The following is a 23,263-nucleotide window of genomic DNA, read 5'->3' as shown; positions in this document are numbered from 1 at the left end:
GCTGCGTCCTGGGGGATCTTTAAATACGACAAGCCAATGCTGGCAATGGAAAAGTGAATTGGGCACACGTGTACATTGTTGGTGGGACTGTAAACTAGTATAAGCCTTTCCAAGAGCAATTTGGCAATCCTGTCTCTAAAATGCCAATACCCTTTGACCCACAAATTTCATTTTCAAGAATCCACTCCAAGTAAACAATACAAAGTGCTACAGACGCTTTATACAAAAAAGATGTTCACTATGCTTATTATTTATAACAGTTAAAGTTTAGAAACAATATAAAGGAACAGTTAGATACATTATGGTAAATCCTCCCCATGGGATATTTCTCAGTCATTAAAAACGAAGTCTAGTCAGTTCACAGAAAACAAAATATAAGTGGCTCTGAAAAATTATTCAGGGCTTCCCTGGTGGCACAGTGGTTAAGAATCTACCTGCCAATGCAGGGGACACGGGTTCAATCCCTAGTCCGGGAGGATCGCGCATGCCATGGAGCAACTGAGCCCGTGCGCCACAACTACTGAGCCTGCATTCTAGAGCCCGCGAGCCACAACTACTGAGCCCACACGCCACAACTACTGAAGCCCACGAGCCTAGAGCCCGTGCTCCGTAACAAGAGAAGCCATGGCAATGAGAAGCCCACGCACTGCAACAAAGAGTAGCCCCCGCTGGCCGCAACTAGAGAAAGCCCGCGTGCAGCAACAAAGACCCAACGCAGCCAAAAATAAAAATAAATAAAATAAATAAATTTATAAAAAAAGATTATTCAGCCTTTCTCATGAAAAAAAAGTTATGTTAAAAGTGTAATTTTTACCTTTCAGTTTGTCAACACTCTGTGCTGGTGATGGTATGGAGAAACAGGAACTTTTTTTTTAACTTATTTATTTAATTTATTTTTTTGGCTGCGTTGGGTCTTTGCTGCTGTGCATACAGGCTTTCTCTAGTTGTGGCGAGTGGGGGCTACTCTTCGTTGCGGTGCGAGGGCTTCTCATCGCGGTGGCCTCTCTTGTTGTGGAGCACAGGCTCTGGTGCACGGGCTTCAGTAGTTGTGGTTCACAGGCTTAGTTGCTCCGTGGCATGTGGGATCTTCCCAGACCAGGGCTCGAACCCGTGTTCCCTGCATTGACAGGCAGATTCTTAACCACTGCACCACCAGGGAAGCCCTTTTTTTTTTTTTAATTTTTATTTTTGCTGCATTGGGTGTTCATTGTTGCGCACAGGCTTTCTCTAGTTGCTGCCAGCGAGGGCTACTCTTCATTGTGGTGGGTGGGCTTCTCATTACTGTGGCTTCTCTTGTTGCGGAGCATGGGCTCTAGGCACACAGGCTTTAGTAGTTATGGCACATGGGCTCAGTAGTTGTGGCTCACGGGCTCTAGAGCGCAGGCTCAGTAGTTGCGGCGCACGGGCTTAGGTTGCTCTGCGGCATGTGGGATCTTCCCGGGCAAGGGCTCAAACCCATGTCCCCTGCATTGGCAGGCGGATTCTTAATCACTGCGCCACCAGGGAAGCCCGGAAACAGGAACTTTTTTTTTTTTTAATTTATTTTTGGCTGTGTTGGGTCTTCCTTGCTGCGTGCAGGCTTTCTCTAGTTGTGGAGAGTGGGGGCTACTCCTAGTTGTGGTGCGCGGGCCTCTCATTGCGGTGGCTTCTCTTGTTGCGGAGCACAGGCTCTAGGCGTGCACACTTCACTAGTTGTGGCACGAAGGCTCAGTAGTTGTGGCTCACAGACTCTAGAGCGCAGGCTCAGTAGTTGTGCTACACGAGCTTAGCTGCTTCGCGGCATGTGGGATCTTCCCAGACCAGGGCTCAAACCCGTGTCCCCTGCATTGGCAGGAGGATTCTTAATCAGTGCGCCACGAGGTAAGCCCCGAAACGGGAACTTTTATATGTTATTGGGTAGAGTTTAATTGGGTACAAGTCCTATAGAAGGCAATCTGATGGTGTCTATCAAAATTTAACGGGTGTACATTTTAAAATGCATCAGCTGCCCTAGGAAAATTTCACTGCTACAAATTTATCCTACAGATGTTACTGACACGTGCATGAAGGGCAGCACTGTTGCCTGAAACATTGTCTATAGGAACTAAAGAAAGGAATAGGCTTCAGTAGGAGACTGGATAATATATTATGGTACTTCCATGAAATATATTTTATCAGCCATTAAAAAGACCATGTCAAGATCATATGTGCTTTTGTGGGATGACTTCCAAGATACATTAAGTGAAACAGAAAGAAAGCAAGGTGCAAACTAGTATGTCTGACACTCTATTATTTGTGTAGAAAGCCCATTTATGTTTGAATATGCATAGAATTTCTCTGGATACACAAGAAAATTATGACAATGGTTCCTCTGGAGAGGATGACTGAGGTCAAGGGTGGGAAAGAGACTTTTTATTGTACACACTGCCCTATTTGAATTTTTTAAAATCATGAGTATGTATTTCCTTTTCAAAAAAAAAAGACAATAAAAATAATACAATACATAGGCTAAAAAAGGATGTCTATATATGTTTACAGTTATATAAATAAATATCTATATTATAACAAGCAAAAAAAGAAATGAAAATTATTCATAGAGTATATTCAGTTATGTGAAAAGAGAAACATGTTTAGAAGAAAATAAGGAAATGTACTAAAATGTTACCCTTGAAACTAAGAGCGATTTATCTTTCAACTTTTTCTGTCATGTCCAAAATGTGTTTAATAATCACCTTTTACTCTTATAACAGAAAAAAATAAACTTTAAAAAATTGTGTTAAATTAAAATATAGTATCCATCCATCTTTATAGTCTAAATGCAGAAGGTAAAATCAGGTGAGACAAGAGGTATTAACTTTTCCACTCCATGATTCTGCATTAATGAAGTTTGCTGTGGTTTACTGACTCCTTTTCACTTTTTTGGGCTTGGCCACTGCTGCTGATAAAGACAAGACCTAGTTCATAAATCAGTCTCAAGAAAACTGTATTTATAATATCCAGTACCAATGGACATGCGGTTGGATGAGCTTTTTCAGACATTACTGCATTCAAATTGATACCACCTTTTTGGAAAGCAACTTGGCTACATGAATCTGAAGCTATACAGAGTGTTTATGCCCCGTGACCCAGTAATTTGACTTCCGGAATCTTAAGGAAAAAACCTGAAATACCGGAGACGTTTACACATAAAGGTCTTAATTAAGAATGGTATGCAATCATAAAAAATTACAATTACGAATAACATGTAGCAACATGGGGAAATGTTTATGACACAGCGTTAAGTGAAGGAAAAAGCATACAGAAAAGTGTATATCCTACTATTACAGCTGCTTCATACAATACGTGTGAAAAAATGCCAGAAGAGTTTTACACCAACGTGGTCACGGTGCTTACGTTCAGGTGGTGGGACCTTGGAGGAATTCTTGATATTTTTCTCCTTTTCTCTTTTCCAAAATGTTTATAATGTATTTTTAATAATATATTTTCAAATATGTAAAAATTTGAAGTCTGGGCTGTTCCACAGGAAATAATGTCTCTCTATGTTATCATGTCTCTAATTCCCTTAACTGAAAATAAAACTCCTTCCTCTCATGTAATAATAATGGTCACTGATATTTATTAAGCAACTACTTTCTGCCAAGCTCTTTACACATTTTAGTTCAATGACTTCAGTGAAGTAGAAATTTTTATTATATACCATTTTGCAGATGGGGAAAACTGAGGCTCAGACTGGCTAAATGACACAAGCAAGAGGTGACAGCATCAGGATTCAAACCCACGTCCTTCTAGCTTTAAACTCAGTTCTTTCCACCATTATATTGTCACAATAACTACCCAAAACAGTTCTCAGGGTCCAGGGTATGCCAGGGACAGTACTAATGCTTTACACACATTCTCTCATTTAATAACACTGTAGATGTAGTTGGTATCCTCATTTGTGGCTGAGGGAGGTTAAGTCACCAGTACAGCTGGTAAGAGGTAGAATCATTTTTTTTTAAATATATTTTTTGGCAGCGCTGCAGGGCATATGGGATCTTAGTACCCCAACCAAGGATCGAACCCACGCCCCCTGCAGTGGAAGCGCAAAGTCTTAACCACTGGACCACGAGGGAAGTCCCAAGTTGGCCTGTGTTGGGAACCATGACACTGTCGTGCCTTCCCACAAGGAAAAACCCAAACCCTCCGAGCCCAGGATGCAGGGCACCATCGCTGGTGCAGCCACTGTCGAAAAGGAAGCACCTGGCAGGAAGGTGAATGCAACAGGAGGAGGTAGGCTCCCGGGGCTCCCCCGCTGGGCAGGGCCGCCTCTGACACACACTGCACACCTGAGGACCCCGGCTGCATGAGCTGGCGCTGTGCACAGACATCCGTGTGGCCTGGCCTGCGGCCAGCACACATGTCACGTCCTCCTGCCAGCGCTGACAAGGCTGGTGCTAATCTGCCCAAGGGCCTCAAGAAAAGCCCTTGAAGCTGTCTTTAAGGTTTCCTGGTTCTGGGAGGTGTGGGGAGACAACACCGCCTCCTCCACGGTGGAAAATTCCAGGGCCACCTGGCTTGGCAAGAGAAAGTGATGTCTAGCCTCCTTGACCCCCAGGAGCCAGAGGGCCCTAGGCCTGGACCCAGAGGCTGAGCCAACAATATGAGCCAGGGCTCCACCTCTCTGGGAAACAGGAAGTTCAGGTCAGCCTGGGGGTCGGGGGAGGGGGGACCAAACCAGAGGGACTCAGGCCAGAGGCCAAGTGAGACCAAGGGGCCTCTGAGATGTGGACACAGCTGAGTGGACAGACCAGCACTGAGGAGAGCTCTGAGGATACAGAGTGTTAGGAACACTGATAGACTGCTGGGAGGAGTAGTGGACCCAAGTATTTGGAAGATAGGTTGGCATTACCCAGTACACACACACTCTACAACCAGGTAGTTCTACTTGTCATAATGCATCTGGAGAATCTCTTCCACCACCATGGGCCCCCAGGATGTTCATAGCAGCACTGCTCATAAGAAACAAAAGCTGCAAACAGCCCAAACGCCCGTGGACATGAGAATGGGTTAATATACATACATTCTCTATTCAAGAACAGATTTGTGGTTGCCAAGGGGGAGGTGGGTGGGGGAGGGATGAACTGGGAGTTTGCGGTTAGTAGATGCAAACTATTACATATAAGATGGATACACAACAAGGTCCTACTGTATAGCACAGGGAACTATATTCAATATCCTGGGATAAACCATAACGGAAAAGAACATAAAAAAGAATGTATATATGTGCATAACTGAGTCACTTTGCTGTACAGCAGAAAGTAACACTTTGTAAATCAACTATACTTTAATTAAAAAATAAAAATAGGGCTTCCCTGGTGGCGCGGTGGTTGAGAGTCCGCCTGCCGATGCAGGGGACACGGGTTCATGCCCTGGTCCGGGAGGATCCCACATGCCGCGGAGCGGCTGGGCCTGTGAGCCATGGCCGCTGAGCCTGCGCGCCCGGAGCCTGTGCTCCGCAACGGGAGAGGCCACAGCAGTGAGGGGCCCGCGTACCGCAAAAATAAATAAATAAATAAAATAAAAATTTAGAAATATATATTCTCTATTCATACAAGGGAATACTACATGGCCATAAAAATAAATATGCTATAACTTCATGAGTGAATCCCATAAACACAATGTTAAACAAATAAGGGAAATCACAATATAATATATATGGTGTGGTTTCATTTAATAGAAGTCCAAAAAACTCTCCAGACTAAACAATGTATTGATTGGGAAGGAGGAAAGGGGAAGGGGGGGTGTTTGCCAAGCCCTAAGCCTCTGTCTTCAGGACCTTCTTTTGGGGACCCAAGTTACCAGCACAAGGGCAGATCCTCACCCACAGACTCACCATGTCCATACTCTTGTCTCCACTACCCACCCAGCATCCGTGGCCCTTTTCCCGTGTGCGATGTCAGTCTCTTCCCTCCTCCACGCCCCTCCCCCAGTCTCTGGGGAATTGATAAATTGCCCTTCATTTCATATTTCTTACCACTGGCATTCCACATTTGTCATCTCCTCTCCCAAACCAGACCCAGGGCCTGGCAGATCATTGAGAGCACACAGGAAGGCCACCTGAACGGGGAGCTTTCTCCCCTCTCAGTCATGAGCTCCATCAAAACAGAGATGGTCTGTCAGTTAATGTGGAAGCACAGAATCTTTGAGGCCACCCGCCCCTAAGCCCTTATTTTATCAGGTGAGACGCTGAGGCCCGGGGGTCCGTGTGATGTGACTGGTCTAAAATCACAGCTAGTTTGAAGGCAGGGCTAGGACTGGGACCAAGGATTCCTGAACCCCAGTCTTTTCTCCTACAATGTGCTGTCTCCCTAAAGCTGACGTTGAACGGACTTCTGATTCTGGCCACAGAGCCGACTAGACACCCCAAACTACTTCCTGCTGAAACAGTCAAAAGGCTGGACAAAACATTTTCAGTCCTTTAAAGGCACCAACTGAGCTGGCATAAAGGGTTAAGAATAGTCAGAGGCCAAAGAGGAAGGGAAAGCAGGAAACCGGAGAGAATGTAGAAGCTGGCTTTCTCCCTGAGGACCTGTGTCAAACCCACGTGATCTTGAGCACTGGTTTTCAAGGCCTCATAGAGTGCGTGCAACAAGGAGACACACCCCGGCCCGGTCAAGGTGAAGAATTAAATGGAGAGCTTCCCATAAGGCTGGGCTCCATCTTCAGTACAAGAGTGGGCGAGAAATAAACTCCTTTTCCCCCCAGAGGAGCAGGAAAATTGCCCATGTTAAACATTGGAAGCAGGTGGGAAGGAAAACAAACAAAAAAAAAACCTTTACCGTGAGAATTCTTTAACCACAAGCCAGCTTTTTTATATATATATATATATATATATATATATATATATATATCTTCTTTTTTTTTTTAAATAACTCCTTTTTTTTTTTGGCTGCACCGCACAGCACGCGGGATCTTAGTTCCCCGACCAGGGATTGAACCCGTGCCCCCTGCACTGGAAGCGCAGAGTCTTAACCACTGGACCGCCAGGGAAGTCCCAGCGCTTATATGTAAATTCAGAGATAGTGGGCAAAAATCCTCAAGCTGATTGAGCAAGATCCTGGGGGGTGGCAGGGGTGGGGCGGTGAGGGAGGCAAGAGAGTCAGCCGTAGACTCTCTGGGACAGAGCATTCCGGGCAGGCAGAGGTGATCGCCAACTCAAAGGCCCTAAGGCAGAGTCATGCCAGGCTTGTTCCAGGAACACGAGAAGGCCCAAGGGGCTGGGGTAGAGAGAGCCAAGGAGAAGTAGAAGGAGATGAGATCACAGGAATAACAGGAGACCAGGTTGGCCAAGGCCTGGCTGGCATGCTGTTGTAAGACCTTGGACTCTTCCTCCAGAGTATGGGTCCATTGAAGGAGTTTCAGCAGAGGATTAAAATGGTCTACCTTATGCACTACAGGGATCACCCTGTGGTGATGGTAGCACAACAATGTGAACGTACTTAACGCCACTGAACCATACATGTTAAAATGGTAAATTTTATGGTATGTATATCTTACCACAATTTTTTTTAAAGAGATCACCCTGGCAGTTGCTGTGCTCATACGTGGAATGGAAGCTGGAACACCACACAGGAAGACATTCCAGGAATCTAGGTGAGAAACGATGGCTCCAGCAAGGATGGCAGCAGGATAAAGGATGAGGTCATATTTTGGATGTGTTGGATGTAAGGTATCAAAAAAGGGAAGATCATGGTGACTCCAAAGTTTCTGGCCTGAGCAACTGGAAGGACAAAGTTGCCATCAACTAAAGAGGGAACAGGTTTATAGGAGAACGTAAGAGTTAAGTTTGGGACTTACTGGGTTTGAGATATCTATTAAACATTCGGGTGGAAATGTCACGTGTTAGTGAAGCTGTGGAGCAAGTAAAACTTTCACACACTTGTGGGGGAGTGAAAATTGCAACAACCTTGGAAAACCCTTTGGCAGCATCTATGACCCAGTGATTCCATTCCCAGGTATATGTCCGATAGCAAATCTCTACATGTGTTCACCAAAAGACATGAACGAGAACGTTCATAACAGCATTCTTTGCAACAACCCAGAACTGGACATGACCCATCAACAAGAGATTAGATAAAAGTGATACATTCACATAATGACATTTTATCGAGCAATGCGAATGAGCGAGCTACTGCTATGCAGTAATTGAAGCCGGAAGTAAAGAACAGAAGGGAAGGGAAAGCAGGAAACCGGAGAGAATGTGGATGAATCTCTCATTAGAGAATATAATCTCCACAAAGTACAAAGTCAGACAGAAAAAGAAGATGAATCTGACCCAGCAAACCCACTCCTGGGCATAGATCTGGAAAAAACGAAAACTCTAATTTGAAAAGATACATGTGTCCCAATATTCATAGCAGCACTATTTACAATAGCCAAGACGTGGAAGCAACCTAAATGCCCATCGACAGACGAATGGATAAAGAAAATGTGGGGGCTTCCCTGGTGGCGCAGTGGTTGAGAGTCCGCCTGCCAATGCAGGGGACACGGGTTCGTGCCCCGGTCCGGGAAGATCCCACATGCCGCGGAGCGGCTGGGCCCATGAGCCATGGCCGCTGAGCCTGCGCGTCCGGAGCCTGTGCTCCGCAATGGGAGAGGCCACAGCAGTGAAAGGCCCGCGTACAGCAAAAAAAAAAAAAGAAAGAAAGAAAATGTGGTATACATGTACAATGGAATACTACTCAGCCATAAAAAGAGAATGAAATAATGCCATTTGCAGCTAAGTGAAGTAAGGCAGATAGAGAAAGACAAATATCATATGATATCACTTATATGTGGAATCTAAAAAAAAATGATACAAATGAACTTATTTATAAAACAGAAATAGATTCACAGGCATAGAAAACAAACAAATGGTTACCAAAGAGGAAAGGGGGGGAAGGGACAAAGTAGGAGTTTGGGATTAACAGATACACACTACAGTATAAAATAAATGAACAACAAGGACCTACTGTATAGCACAGGGAACTATATTCAGTATCCTGTAATAACCTATAATGGAAAAGAATCTGAAAAAGAATACATCCATATAACTGGATCACTTTGCTATACACCTGAAACATTGTAAGTAAACTATACTTCAATTTAAAATAATTAATTAATTAATTTTTAAAAAAAGAATATGAATCATGTGGCCAATTTTAAAGTTTGAAAACAGAGAAAATTGGTGTTCAAACAAAAATCTGTACACGAATGTTCATAGCAGCACTATTCATGATCACCAAAAGGTGGAAACAACCCAAATGTCCATCAACTGATGAATGGATACAGAAATGTGTTGTAGAAATACAATGGAATGTTATTCAGCCGTAAAGAAGGAATGAAGTACTGACACATGCTACAACATGGATGAACCTTGAAAACATTTTGCTAAGTGAGAGACACCAGACACAAAAGGCCATATATCGTGTGATTCCATTTATATGAAATGTCCAGAATTGGCAGGTCCATAGAGACATAAAGCAGATTCGTGGTTGCCAGGGGCTGAGGAGAAGGGGGGATGGGGAGTGACTGCTAATAGGTGTGCGGTTTCCTTTTGAAGTGAGTGAAAATGTTCTGAAACTAGGTCCTGGTGATGGTTGCACAACACTGTGAGTGTACTAAATGCCACTGAATTGTATGCTTTGAAATGTTTAAGATGATAAATTTAAATATTTTACTGCAATAAGATAAGAAAGATAAAACTCGGGCTTCCCTGGTGGCGCAGTGGTTGAGAGTCCGCCTGCTGATGTGGGGGACACGGGTTCATGCCCCGGTCCGGAGGATCGCACGTGCTGCAGAGCGGCTGGGCCCGTGAGCCATGGCCACTGAGCCTGTGCGTCCGGAGCCTGTGCTCCACAACGGGAGAGGCCACAACAGTGAGAGGCCCGCATACCTCAAAAAAAAAAAAAAAAAAAGATAAAACTCATCTCTGGTGTTATAAATCGGGATAGTTGTTATTTTGGGGTGCAGAGAGGGGTAAGTGATTGGGAGGAGGACAGGGCTTCTGAGGTACTGACAATATTCCTTTTTTTTCGAAAACCTAGATGGTAGTTACATGAGTGTGTTCATTTCGTAAAGATTCATTGAGCAAAAGAGACAAGCACAGACAATTCTTGCAAGGTGTTTTGCTGCAAAGTAGGGCTGAGAAAGTGGGCAGGAGCTAGAGAGAGAAGTGGGATTACGGGAGGGTTGTTTTCAGATGGGAGAAATGAGAGTGGTAAGGAGGGCGAAATAGATGATGTAGGAAAGGTAGGAGAGAATTGCTTACGTGGTTCGGAGTAAGGGAGAGGAGAGAAGATCTCATGCATGCACGGGGGTTCTGCAATGAGCCCATGATAGAAACTGGTAACAAGCAGGAAGCTGATCTCAGGGGTGTCAACGCTGGGGGTTGGGGAGAGCAGTGGTGAGTCTGTAGAAGTTCACTCCTGGCTTATTGCCAGGTTTATTGCCCCTCAATTTACCAGCGAGCACTCTGAGACTCAGGGAGAAAGGAGGATTGCTCCCCATCACACCACTGGGGCCAGGAGTGGAACCCAGGTCTCCCCGATGCCGCGCGCAGGACACTGCGCTGCCCTCATGCCTCTAGTCCACCTTCCCACCGTTGAAAAGAGCGCTTCCTATCATTTGCCCTGAAACAACTCCTCAGAGTTTCAGAAGTACCCCCCTAGACTTCTAAGGACTCTGGGATTTGAGGAACAAGTGTGTTCCGCCTTGTGGACATGCCTTGTCATACAAAGGACTTTAGTTCTGTCCCCTCCTCAGCCTCCATCTTTCCCGGCTGGAGAATTCTCACTGTGGAGCTTGCCCTGATGGTAAAAAGCCCTTCATCACTCCATTGTTTGGCCCCTTTCCAGTTCTATTACGTCTTTCTTGGAATGCAGAGGCCATAACAACAGAAACCACAGTGGCTTCCATTTTGAAGAGCCTTTCGCAGGGACAAGGGCCCCATTTATGCATTCAAACCGATGGTCAGGGAGCCTGTGGTCTGCCCAAGGTCACACAGAGTGTCAACAATAGAGCCCAGCAGAGGAGAATTCCAATTGCTGTGATCCCTCCCCACACCCAACTGCCTGCATGCAGGACTCCAATGGGCACATATATCTCCGTCAGGAGGCATTCAGCAGCAGGAGACGGGGGAAAGTCACGTCAAAGCAATAAGGAGGATTTATTGAATGACATAACTGCAAGTCCTGGAGCAGGCAGGCTTCCGGGGTTGGCCCACAGGGGCTCAATGATGTCATCATGGTCCCAATTTCATTGTCTTGCCAACCACAGAGGCTGTAGTGGGTTGAATGGCAGCCCCCCAAAAGATATGTCTCTCTCCTGATCCCTGGACCTGTGAATGTGACCTTATTTGGAAAAATGGTGTTTGTAGATGCAATTAAGTTAAGGATCTTGTGATGAGATCATCCTGGATAACCCAGGTAGGCCCTACATCCGATGACAAGTATCCTTACAAGAGACAGAGGAGAATAGGAGAGGCTTGTGAAGGCGAGGCAGCCCTGGGCTGAGCAGCTACAAGCCAAGGACTCCGGCAGCCACCGGAAGCTGAAGGGCTTAAGGAACAGAATCTCCCCTAGAGCCTCTGGAGGGGGCACAGCCCTGCCGATAACCTGATTCTGAACTTCTGGACTCCAGAACTGCGAGAAGATAAGCTTCTGTGGTCTTAAGCCACCGAGTCATGGTTATTTGTTAAGCAGGCCTAGGAGACTCATACAGAAGATGAGATATACAGGTCAACTTTGACCTGACCCCCATGCCCCACCCCCACATCTGGGGGTGGGGTTAGCTTTCCCCAAGGTCCATGAGAGACACGAGAAAGGGGTGATCATCAAGAGGAGGGCAACGGGTGTAAGGGAGGCAATCAGAGTGTCCACCCCACACACCATGGACGAAAAGGTTTCATCTCCTGAGCATCTGCTCTCCGAGCACAGGAAAGACAGAGGGTGCCCTGGACGTGTGAGCTTCACAGGTGAAGTGCAAGGTGGAGGGCTACACAGCCCTGGGGAGTCCTCCAAACCCTGAGAGCAAAGCTGAACGTCCGGAACAGGGAGCACCTTCCTCTTACAATACTGGCTGTGAAAGGTCTTATGAATCTAAAGATCACTCACTCGTAAGAGGCTGTTTCATCCACCTGGTTGCCCAAGCCAGGACAGACCTCAAGCTCCTCCCAGACTCTTTCCTGTCTCTTGCTCTACCCTTACAGCCAATCTGTCCCCACTTCTATAAATAGTTCCAATCTGTTCGTTCCCCTCCATCTCCATAGCTGTCACCCTAGTTTAGGTCCCCACCCTCTCTTACTAGATTACAGCCCCCAGACTGTCCTCCCTGGCTTGAGTCTCAGCCTCCTCCCACCGGTCTCCGCCAGGAACTGGAAAGTTCTTCCGAAAGTGAAAATCTGCCCAGGACACGTTCCTGCTAAGAACCCTGAAAGCCCCTTGGCATAGCTTCCAAGGACTCTTGCTTACCTGACCATCCCTCACCACGTCCCCAAACACACAAGACCTCTCACACCTGGGGGCCTTTGCACACACAGCTCCCTCTGCCTGGGCGATCCCCCATCCCACTTCCTGGCCAAGTCCTCCAGGACTCAGCTTCTAGGCTGTCTGCTTTGAGGGGTCCCTTCTTCTGGGTTCCCACCATACCCTGGGCTTTTGTACCTCTCCTGTGCTAACGTAAGGGTCCATTTATGTGTCATCAACTTCCCCCTAGACTCTGAGCTCCCTGAAAGCAGGAATCAGGTCCATCCTGAGTACGTAGTATATAGCAGGTGTTCAGAAATAAACTGATGACTAAAGATCAGATCTACACAGCAAGCGTATATTAAGCACTTACTATATGCCAGACTCTGGGGTAGATGCTGGGGGAGGGGAGAGGGGGATAATGAGGACTCTTACCCTAAGTTTCACAGTAACTTTCTGAGAAAACCCATCTATAAAATCAGGAGTAAATCCTGCCATGAATTCACAGGTGAGCTTGCCAACCAGTAGGAAGCCCACTGACAGGAAGGTAACCCTGAGCAAGCTCAGCATCTCCTCCAGGGCCCCTCACTCTTCCCTCCCCGTGGGTCACGCAGGAGACAGAGCGGCGATGGGTCTTTACTGCCACCTGCTGGACGAATGGAATAATGCTACAGGCGGCAGCCAGGAGAAATTCAGGCGCCTGCCTTGAGTTGCCAAACACATGGCTCTGACTTATATCTGCCACATTTGTTCAACAGCTAATAAGAAGCTGTCAGAGGAAATGGCTTTTGAAATCAAAATCACCTCACCAGAAAACGGGGTGGGGGGGAAGAAAAAGAAAAAAAGGAAAGCCAAACTGTACCTTGCAATGGTCAGAAAGTGGGAGCATGCCTTCTGGGGAAATTTCTCTCTCTGACTCAAAGGGGAGAACCAGAGAATCCTGTAAGATGGAGAGAAATATCTCCTTCTGAAACTGTGGCTGTTTGTTTTTTTGGTTTTGTTTTTTGTTTTTTGCGGTACGCGGGCTTCTCACTGTTGTGGCCTCTCCCGTTGCGCAGCACAGGCTCCGGACGCGCAGGCTCAGCGGCCATGGCTCACGGGTCCAGCTGCTCCGCAGCATGTGGGATCTTCCCGGACCGGGGCACGAACCCATGTCGCCTGCATCGGCAGGCGGACCCTCATCCACTGTGCCACCAGGGAAGCCCTGTGGCTGTGTTTTATTCCCCAGGCCCGCAGCAAGCACAAATCCTGGTGGAACTCTCCAAACCTTGGTGCCCTGGAACCCAGCTGAACTCTCCTCCTGCCCATCAGCACCTGCAGGATCTAGCTCAGTCCTGGAACCAGCACAACAGAAACTGCCGGAAGCTGGGAGGCCGTTCTTTCCAAAGGCCTTGGCTTTGCAGCCAGACTCGCTAAGTCAACAAAGTGGGAGCCAGCCGTGCTGCTTGCCCTCCTGTTACACCCTCCAACTTCTCCTGGGCCTGCCACACTCACACACACACGTGTGCACGCTCACACAGAATGCTCCAGATCCAGCGTTCTGCTGTTTGGGTGGGGAATCTGCTCTGGGAGAACTGGGACGCAGAATCCAGATGGGCTGCAGCCAGAGTATTGAGTTGTTTTTTGTGTTTTTTCCTCTTTCTCCATATTCCAACCATCCTGTGAAAAGCTGGGCCCAAGAATGCAAACTCCGGAAAACCAAGGGCAGTGCAGCGCCAAGATATTTACTTAGCCAGTGAGTGTGCTTCCGTCTCCCTGGAAGACAGTCTCAGATTTCCTCAGGGCACTGGAGCCTTGCAGAGTCCAGCCAGCTGCTTCTTTATATAAAGAGAATGGTCCCTGCAGCCTTCACAGTCAACCCACCCAGCCACCCAGGCATCTGAGAGAAAGCTAGGGGAAGCACCATCTACCATCCCCGCCCTGGGGTCTCAGGATGACCAAACCGGCCCCACTATAAACAGCACCAAACTAATTTAGGGGTGGCGTGAAAGGGTACATTCCCCCAGACCTTCCCAAAGGGAAGAAAGCTATAACAGACAGAAACACGCCAGAGCCATCAAAAATACACAAAACTGGGACTTCCCTGGTGGCGCAGTTGTTAAGAATCCGCCTGCCAATGCTGGGGACACGGGTTCGAGCCCTGGTCCGGGAAGGTCCCACATGCCGGGGAGCAAGTAAGCCCATGCGCCACAGCTACTGAGCCCACGTGCCACAACTACTGAAGTCCACGCACCTACAGCCCATGCTCCACAACGAGAGCAATGAGAAGCCTGTGCACCGCAACGAAGAGTAGCCCCAGCTCGCCGCAGCTAAAGCCCGTGCGCAGCAACAAAGACCCAACGCAGCCAAAAATAAATAAAATTTTAAAAAGAAGAGTACCCAGGAAATTTCCAATGCATTTGTAACTTAAAAAAATAATAATACACAAAACCACTTATACAAATTGTGAATGGCACAACTCTGTTTGTTCTGCCACAGTACAAAAATGGCAAGTTTTTCATCCAGATAGAAAATAAAAACGAAGAAAAAATTATCAGCACTCTGATATGAATCAACCCATGATGATACTTTCAATACGCCATTCTCTACCTACCTGATGGCCTGGTCCCCTGCCCCCAGCAGTAAGTTGTTCTCATCTAGGCTTCTGTTAACTCTGCATCTCCTGCATCTTGGGGGTTCAAGAAGCAAAACTTGTCTCTCTGACCATCCCAATTTCCGACCCCGAGCTTCCATCTGGGCCTTCTGGGGTTCTCACTTCCTCAAGCAGTGCATGACGTCATCCAATACCCATCTTCACGGGTCCTCCTTGTCCCACGGCCCCTCTGGGTCCATCAGGTTCTCGGCATGATCAAGGCCTGGGCACCTTTTGCCAGATGGTCCTGACCGCCTAGAAGAACCAACATCTATCAGTCTCTGGGGACCTAACTCCCCAGTGACACACCAAGAAGCAGAGCTCATCATTCCATCTGCTCTTAGCGTCTCCAGATCTCTCTCTCTCTTCTCTCCATCTTCCTTCTCATAGCCCAGGGATTTTTTTTTTTTTTTTTTTGGCCTGGGGAAAATTCTTTCTTCCCAAATGTCTACAAGATTCATAGTCTGTTGGCCCCAAACTCCCTTGCCTCCTTACCAAAAAAAATTTTTTTTTAATTTAAAAATCCCTTTTTGTAAAACCAAAACTAAAAACATTTCTTGGCTGTTTTCGACTCTGTCACATGCCTCCACTAAGGCAATGAGCCTGCTTGCATGGAGAGAGGGCAGGAGAGAAATGAGGGTATATCTGAAATGTCATCCAGCCACACGGTAAACACGTTTTTCCTCTCTTTTCCATCACCCAAGATTTTTAAAGTGGTCGGCTGTGGTTTCTTTCCTGGTAAATGATATTGTCTGAAAGAAACGCCAGAATAAGAGTTTCTCTTCTGTCGCTCCGAACAGTCCCTTTGTGCCTCTATTTCTCCAGCAGCCTCTGCCCACTTCTGTCCCTTTCCCTGGTCCCTCCTTTTCTGTCCCATGGCTGCCTCTTCCAGCCTGGCTTGTGCATTCTGAGAGAAGCTGGCCGGAAGTCACCATTGCCCCCCAGCCAAGAGAAACACTAGCACCAAAGGCTCAGGTGCATCCCCCAAAATGTGTTAGCCTGCAATGCCCTGTCCGCATCCCTGCACCTGCCCCAAGTCAATACATTCTCTGAGCAATTTCTGATTCCCACATCCCAAAATACCTTTTCAGCCTGCATCTTACTTTGCGTCTCTCTAGAAGAGATGGCCACTCCCTCTTCCTTAAAACTCTCTTCTCCTTAGATTTGGCTTGAGTGGTGCCTACACTCACCTGGTTTTCTTCCTCCTCTGCCACAGCCTGCCCTTGGGATCCGATTCTTCCGTTTACCCTGTAATCGCTAACTCTCCCCAGGGCGCTGTCCTTGGCCCTCTTCTATTCCACAAGCCCTCGCTGAACAAGTCCAACCTCTCTCAACGCTGCAACGCCTGCCAAAACCTCAAAAATCCCCCAAACAGTCCCCTCTCCCTTCCCCTTCCCCCTCCTTCCCCCTCCCCCCACCCCCTGATTCCAGACACATGTTTACAACGGCCTAGAAAACGAAAAGCCAGAGAGAGGATAAGAGTGCTCATTTCCTACATTGGAAAGAGTGTCAGGACCACAGAGCAGACCACGACCACCAAATGGGTAGACTCCAACTCCATACAAGAGAGACTTTTCCAACAAGTAGCACTAGCCAGCAATGAATGGGCTCCTTCTGAGGTAATTATTTTATTTTTTGGCCATGCCATGCGGCATGCGGGATCTTAGTTCCCCAACCAGGGATCAAAACTGTGCCCCCTGCAATGGAAGCACGGAGTCATAACCACTGGACCTCCAGGGAAGTCCCTACCTTGTTCTTTCATCACCAGCTTGGGATGTTGTCAGTCAACCCTAAACACAGCCTGGGCAAATACTGCATCATGGCTGAAGAAGACTGACTTTGTACCAGTATTTACTGAATGTTTTCATGCTGGGCTCCAATGAAACAGGGGTGCTGAGGAGTAAGATGTGGTCCCGCCTTCAAGGAGCACTCACCCTAAGGAGGGAGGTGGACCCATAAGCCGGTGATTGCAGCAAAGGGAGGCAAGTGTTGGGATATTTGTCAGGGAGAATGGGGAAGACTAGGCAGAGGAGGCAACTCTGTTTTAGGATAACAGCTTGTCTTTAAATACCTCATTGCAAAATCTATATTAAAATAACAAAAGTATAAAAGCAAACTGCCAACACCTCCACCGTCTCATCAAATTCTTTCCATTTGTCCATATTAATCCTTATCACTTACATATGCCATTTTTTCATGTTTCCAATATTATCAGAGTGGTTTTATAGTCTATATTTTCACTTATTATATCATTAGTATTTTTCCACATCTCTACTTTCTTTTTCTTACTTGCACTTCACCCCCCCCTTCACCCCACTTAACTCCCCAGGCTGTGAACCAGTGTTCACAGCCTGGGGAGTTACCCATCTCCATCCTTCTGTTTGATCCATCCTAGGAGGGGCACCAGAAGGATACCTAAATCAGAACAATTGACTAGCCCCTCCCCACTTTTCTTGTTCTCCTGACACACACAACTTTTGGCTGTGAAAGCCATTCTGATGTCTTTAACTCTAACAGAATATTGCTGGAAAGAACCGGGAGGAACTGCAAAGAGTAACTTTTGAAAAGCAGGAGAGTCTAAATTCACAACCATTCCATGGATCCCAGCAGCGGCAGCTTGTAAATTTTCTTTGCTCAGATACTCATGCACGTGTACTTTCCTTACTCTTTCTTCCGTCCCTCCCTCTGACCTAGGTGTAATCTCCCCACCTCGTGACTTCTTTTACTCGGTTTCAGCTGCCTCACAATTGCACATGGGCCCACGTAGCCTGTCCATAACACCACCTTTCAATTTGGCAGCCCTGCCACGCTCCTCAAGCCCTCAGTGTTTCTTAGCTCAATTTCTCAAGTTCCCCTTTTCGCGTCCGACACACTCGTGGTCTAATCAGCCATGGCACCGGGAGGAGTAAAGCAAGAGTGGTGTGGGGATGTGGTCTATGACTGTCTCTCCAGCAAGGACAGCGGAAGGGACCATGTTTTTCTCCCTAGGACAACCTTGGCCATGAGGGCTCCTCACGGCCAAAGCTACTGCCCTCCCTCATAAGGTGCTGCCTTATTCACACATTTTATGGGGTCTCTGAAAAATAGCTTAAATGGTTAGTTGTTCATCCAACTGCCGTGGATTTCAGGTCTGAAACATTTTCTTGATTCAGCTTCAATACGGAGGCAGGGAGGTAAGAAGCAATGCCCAACCTGCCCAAGAGGCAACGGTGACATGGTCTGGTGTGTCACAGACCTGCCGAGGTGTGGCCCCCAGGTCCCACGTCCAGGCTCACACACACACACACACACACACACACACACACGGGCAACCATGGGAACAGACTTCAGAGTCATGTGAGGGTTCAGGTCACATTTCTGCTGTTTCCTGGCTGTGTGATCTGGGTGAGGTCAAAACATTTTGAGCCTTATTTTCCTCATCTCCCAAATGAGGTTAAAAAAAAAATTTAAGTGACATGTAAGTAATTGTAAGGATTAAAAGGAAAGTAGAGTGTAAAATCCTTTCACGCCAATTGAGGGCTGTACAACTGCTGGTTTAATTAATTTGCCATTTCATTTTCCAGCCTACAGAAAGTCCTTGTTAACTAAGTAAATGGTCAATTTTCCATCACCAGGAATAGCAGTCAGCCGCAAAGTCACCAGTGTCTCTTGGGTTCCAATCTCTGGTCAATAGGGCCAGATCTACAGAGGCAAAAACTACAGTATCGTTTTCTTTCACAGAGTAGTTTCATCTCAGACAACATCAATCCTGAAAATGTAAGTGAGGGGCTTTAAATGAAGGAGTGAGGCTTTGCTCAGAAGTTTCTAATGAAAAAGGGGGGAAAAAAAGTAGGCAAAAGCAGGCTGGTTTTTTTTTCTACTTTTATTTATAAAGAACACCATTCCTTCCCGACACAGACATAAACACTCACACATTCCAAGGAGGAGCTCATTAAAAACAACAACAACAACAACAGAACTGGGGGACAAAGGGCCTTATTTAACACCAGTCTGTGTGCCCGACTCGGGATTCACTGGGAATGTTTCCTCAGATATGACATCTCACCTCAAAGAAAGGAGACGTTGACCTGGAGGGCCCACCCACTCACCAGGCAAAAGCTATGCCCTCAGTCTTCGGCATCATCAAACTGTCCCGTTTCAAAGACCATCTTGGAATAATGGGGTATCAGTGGAGGTGGATGGTGCCAACTGGGGTCATAGATCATGTCTCCTTGCGGGGCACAGCACACCCAGGGTCTGACCTCTTGAGAAAGGCAGCCCTGGATGTCGTCAGCATCTGCAGGCAGTTTTAAAAGACAGATTAAAGGAAGGAGGGAGAGTGAAAAGAGAGCGCCAAAAATGTCTACGGGACAGACACTTGCACTGTCTTTGCTTAAACACATGCACGTACACACACACAGACACAGACAGACAGACAGACAGACAAACACACACACACACACACACACACACACAGTCCTCCTTTGGTGGAGAATCCCAAGCACCTTCATTCTGACGCCACCCACAGTCCTGCTTCTCAGACACCGGTTCCTAGCAGCGCAGAGGAAGCAACTGGTGAACAGAGCACTTCTGTCTACAGCCGCTCGATTCACACAAAGATATTTGGAGATGGTAACGCTGTTTCAATGTTACAACTGACCAATACATTATATAATAAAATGCAAAACTGGCACTTTTTCCCCCCCATATGAAAGAGGAGCTGTCACAGAAATTTCAGACCTATGAGAGCTATCAGGCTAAGCTCATGGATGTGGGTCCCTCCTCCAAACTGTTTCGGGGTTCATGTGTAGGAGGGTCTCAGAAGCCTGGCCTAGGACCCCCAAAACCCCACACCTACCATATGGATTCCCTTGATCTTCTTTCAACTCCAAGTCCCAGTCCTCGTTAAAAAGATCAGCAGCCTGTTCCCTGGGTGGACAGCCGGACACCCCTTCTGACAGCTCCCAGGGGTTCGGTTCCCCATCGGAATCCTCGTCATCCACAGCAAAGCCTTCCTCTTCACAATGGCTGCCCTCACCGTGGGCAGGACTATCATGAGGGATGCTCTGTGCTCCGCTGGCTAAGAAATCGACAAAAGGAAGGAGGTCTTAAAATAACTGGCAGACCAGAGAGGGCCTAGTCGTGCACCCGGGAGATTTTTGGCAGACTTACTAAGAGGGCAGCAGTAACAAGTGTGCAGAGTTCCTCAGCCGCCGGAGCACTTATTAAAAACTGTTGTTCTGTTTCCAGTTTTAGAAGTAGGGTTGATCATTTACTTTCAATAAGATGTTTTGCCTTAAATAAGGCCGTTAATTACCAGCTCTTTTCATTCACATGAGAAGGCAGGCACCGTTTATGTTTTCAGGTAGTTTAAATGCCACTGAGGCAAAGGGCCTCTGGGAGATGACAAGCTTTCACAATACAGACCTCCTTGGTCTCTCCCAACACCCACCCCAGGCTCTGCTGCCTACTTGCCTAGTCGATCCGCAGCCTTCTCGGTCTCTCTCTCCTGACCGGAGCGGCCAGCTGGGGCAAAGGCAGCCTGCGGGAAGAAGAAACAATTACCCAGGACTTGGATATCTCGGGTACGGCCAGTATTTCAGCCCCACACCCACCCTTCCATACCCTCTTTTGTGAGGCTGGGGCAGGGACTCTGCCACCCACATTTCTGCTGTGCCCTGTTCGACTGGGCCTTGCTGCTTCCTCTTCCTGTCAGCATCCCCCCTGCCAGCAGGATCGCCTGTCTTCCTAGAGTGGCCACTGAATCCAGTGCACAGTTTGCCAGCACGTGCAGAGCCAGCCTCCTCTCGAGCCCTGTCTTGAGCAGTCTCAGTCTCGGGCCTCAGGACCCCTCCTCCAAGCTCGGAGACTCTAGCACTAGCCGGGACAGTGCCCCCTCCTCAGAGGTTGGAATTTCAGCTCCCTGCAAAGCCTCTCCTCTGAGCTTGTACATTTCAGTCATTCCAAACTCACCCCTTTGTTCCGCTGTTTCCCCGCAGTGGCTACCTCCGTTTTTAGCTTTTCAGTAACTTAACTTTTTGTCTAGTTAACAGCTCCTTTATCAAATTCTCTGTCTCCTGACTGACACATGGGGACAACAGAGCTTTAGTTGTTGAAGGGAAATCGTCTTCTCCCATAGCCACCCATATGCTTCTCTGCTCCCATCACTCAAAAGTTCCTGAAATCCTATCACCTGTTAAGACCTCTTTCTAAGTGGGATGAGAAATGTTCACAGCCTGCATGAGAAGACCTGATTTCAATCCCATTCATTCAGTGTGTACCCTGGACACATCACTTCAGCCACCACACCTGGGTTTCCTTCTCTGGAAATTGGGGATGACTGTTCTGACCTTGCAGGAGGTTTATAATGAGATAATATTTATGAAAACACAGCAGGAATATAACATCTGTTGAATTGAAATCCACCTTCTTTGCCCCTACATCAAAACTGCGTTTGGCACCTGCCCCAATTAGTTCATGATCTAGTCCTACCTGGATTTAATGAGTCAATTCCATCTCCTGTAGTCAGCGACAACTCCTGGTCACTCCTGCTGACCAGTAGTGGGACCTCTCATCTCTTCCACCGCAAGAGCTCCCTAACTGACTTCCCACTCACCCATCTTGCACAGCCTTACACGCTTAATGACTCCTCTGATGAAAAACTCAACAGGCCTCCACTGCTGGAGCACAAAATTCGCCGTGGCATCCACACCTCCCCCTCACGCTCCATCAACCTGTGCAGCATAGTTCTCTCTCCCAGCTCAGGGACCCAAGCTCCCAGCCATTTGCCCCGCATTTCCTCATCTCCACACCTTTGCCAGGACCACCATCGTCTCATCTTGGAGAGAAAGTGCACAAACCTTCCTGCTCTGCTCTGACAAAATTAGTTTTATCCTACCCGCACCCCAAAGTAATTTTCTTTATAAGCTTATCACTACATTTTTCATATTATGGTTAAGATATGATATCTTTGATGCTTAGACAAGCATTCCATTCCTCCATCAAATTAATATGTGCGTCTACGGTGCCAGGCACTATGCTAGGCGCCGGGTCTACAGCAGTAAACAGAGGGTTCCTATCCTCAAGGAGCTCACCCTCTAACACGGATTGCTGACTGTAAACAAGGGCAGATGACTGTAATAACGGTCTCTGAAAAGCCAGGAGCTGTCTGGCGCGCAAATGAAAACACGTTTCTGGAAACCCTGCGTCAAACGCGGCCTTTTGGTTTCAGTGAAGAGAAAAGGCGAGAGCGCATGAGACATCATCTGGTGCGCAGGCTTAGCTGAGCATCCCCACCAAGGGACATGGACCCTTCAGGGAAAGTCGCTCTCCTCGCTGCCCTCACCTGGCCCCAGCCCAGGCCCCCCAGTAGCGGCTCCAGCTCTGGGTCAGCAGCATCACCTCCCATTTAGCAAGGACGCACAGGCGCCCTGCGGCCGACAGCCAGCCCTCCCGGCCCGGCGCGCCCACCCACGTCCTCGGGGTGCCGCGCCCCACAGCCCGGCCGTTTCCAGCTCGGGCGCGCTCCCAAACGTCGGGGCTGCAGAAGGCGGGTCCGAGGCGCTTCCCCGGCTCCCCGCGGCCCCCGCCCAGCCCGCCCCGCGAGCCCCGCAACTTCCCGCCCCGGGCCGCCGTTGGTAGCCGCGCCCAGGACCCGCGCCGCGCTCACCCCCAAGCGGGGGGGCGCCTCCCGCGTGCTCAGCACCGGCAGACCCGGCGGCGGCTCTGCCGCCCCCAGCGCCGGGGCCCCGGCGATCTGAGAGTCCATGCCCAACGGCCCGCAGCTCCGCGCCCCGGACGCCGCTCGGCCACGTGACACGCCGGCCTGGCTGCCAGCCGGAGGATACGCCGCGGAGGGCCAATCAGCCGGGGGTGCTCCCGGCCGGGGGGCGGGGCGCGGGGGTCACGAGGAAGCCGGGGCCGGGGCAAGGGGCGGGACGGAGCAGGGGGCGGAGCGCGCCCGACTGCGAAAGCCCCCCTCCCTACCTACCGGTCCCGGAATCTGATTTTTGTAGCTCCTGACGATGCAGATCCCAGGGCTAGACGACTAGCTGGGTCTGGAATGCCAAGTGTTATCCCTACGCCACCACACTGCGCATGCTTCCGCTTCATAAACTGTTAGAATAGTTGATTACCCGCGTCTACCTGATAGTGTATAAAACTCAGCTCTCAAAACTTTTCATGCAACTGT

The 23,263-nt window shown here is 48.2% G+C and overlaps 1 protein-coding gene across 3 annotated transcripts in view; it reads right to left on the bottom strand.

The window, feature by feature from the left end:
- Window positions 1-22,899, bottom strand: part of COPRS (coordinator of PRMT5 and differentiation stimulator) — a 28,581-nt gene extending 5,682 nt beyond the window's left edge. The window contains exons 1-5 of one of the 3 annotated variants that reach the window (XR_007473382.1): window positions 22,742-22,899; window positions 20,544-20,614; window positions 19,931-20,148; window positions 19,182-19,369; window positions 15,055-15,348 (exon numbers count right to left, since the gene is read on the bottom strand). Coding sequence is in view for 2 of the 3 variants with exons in the window: in XM_049701820.1 (XP_049557777.1) it covers window positions 19,200-19,369; window positions 19,931-20,148; window positions 20,544-20,614; window positions 22,742-22,840 (558 nt within the window). In the remaining variant the exon portion in view is untranslated. Of the gene's footprint in view, window positions 1-14,808; window positions 15,349-18,984; window positions 19,370-19,930; window positions 20,149-20,543; window positions 20,615-22,741 lie in introns of those variants that run through there. The other 2 variants (XM_049701820.1, XM_049701819.1) reach the window with 2 other exon arrangements.
- Between the last annotated feature and the right edge of the window lie 364 nt (window positions 22,900-23,263).

This window comes from Orcinus orca, chromosome 19 (assembly GCF_937001465.1).
Source record: "Orcinus orca chromosome 19, mOrcOrc1.1, whole genome shotgun sequence".
Taxonomy (NCBI): Eukaryota; Metazoa; Chordata; class Mammalia; order Artiodactyla; family Delphinidae; genus Orcinus; species Orcinus orca.
The sequence above is the reverse complement of the archived record's forward strand: the minus strand, read 5'-3'. Positions and strand labels throughout refer to the sequence as shown.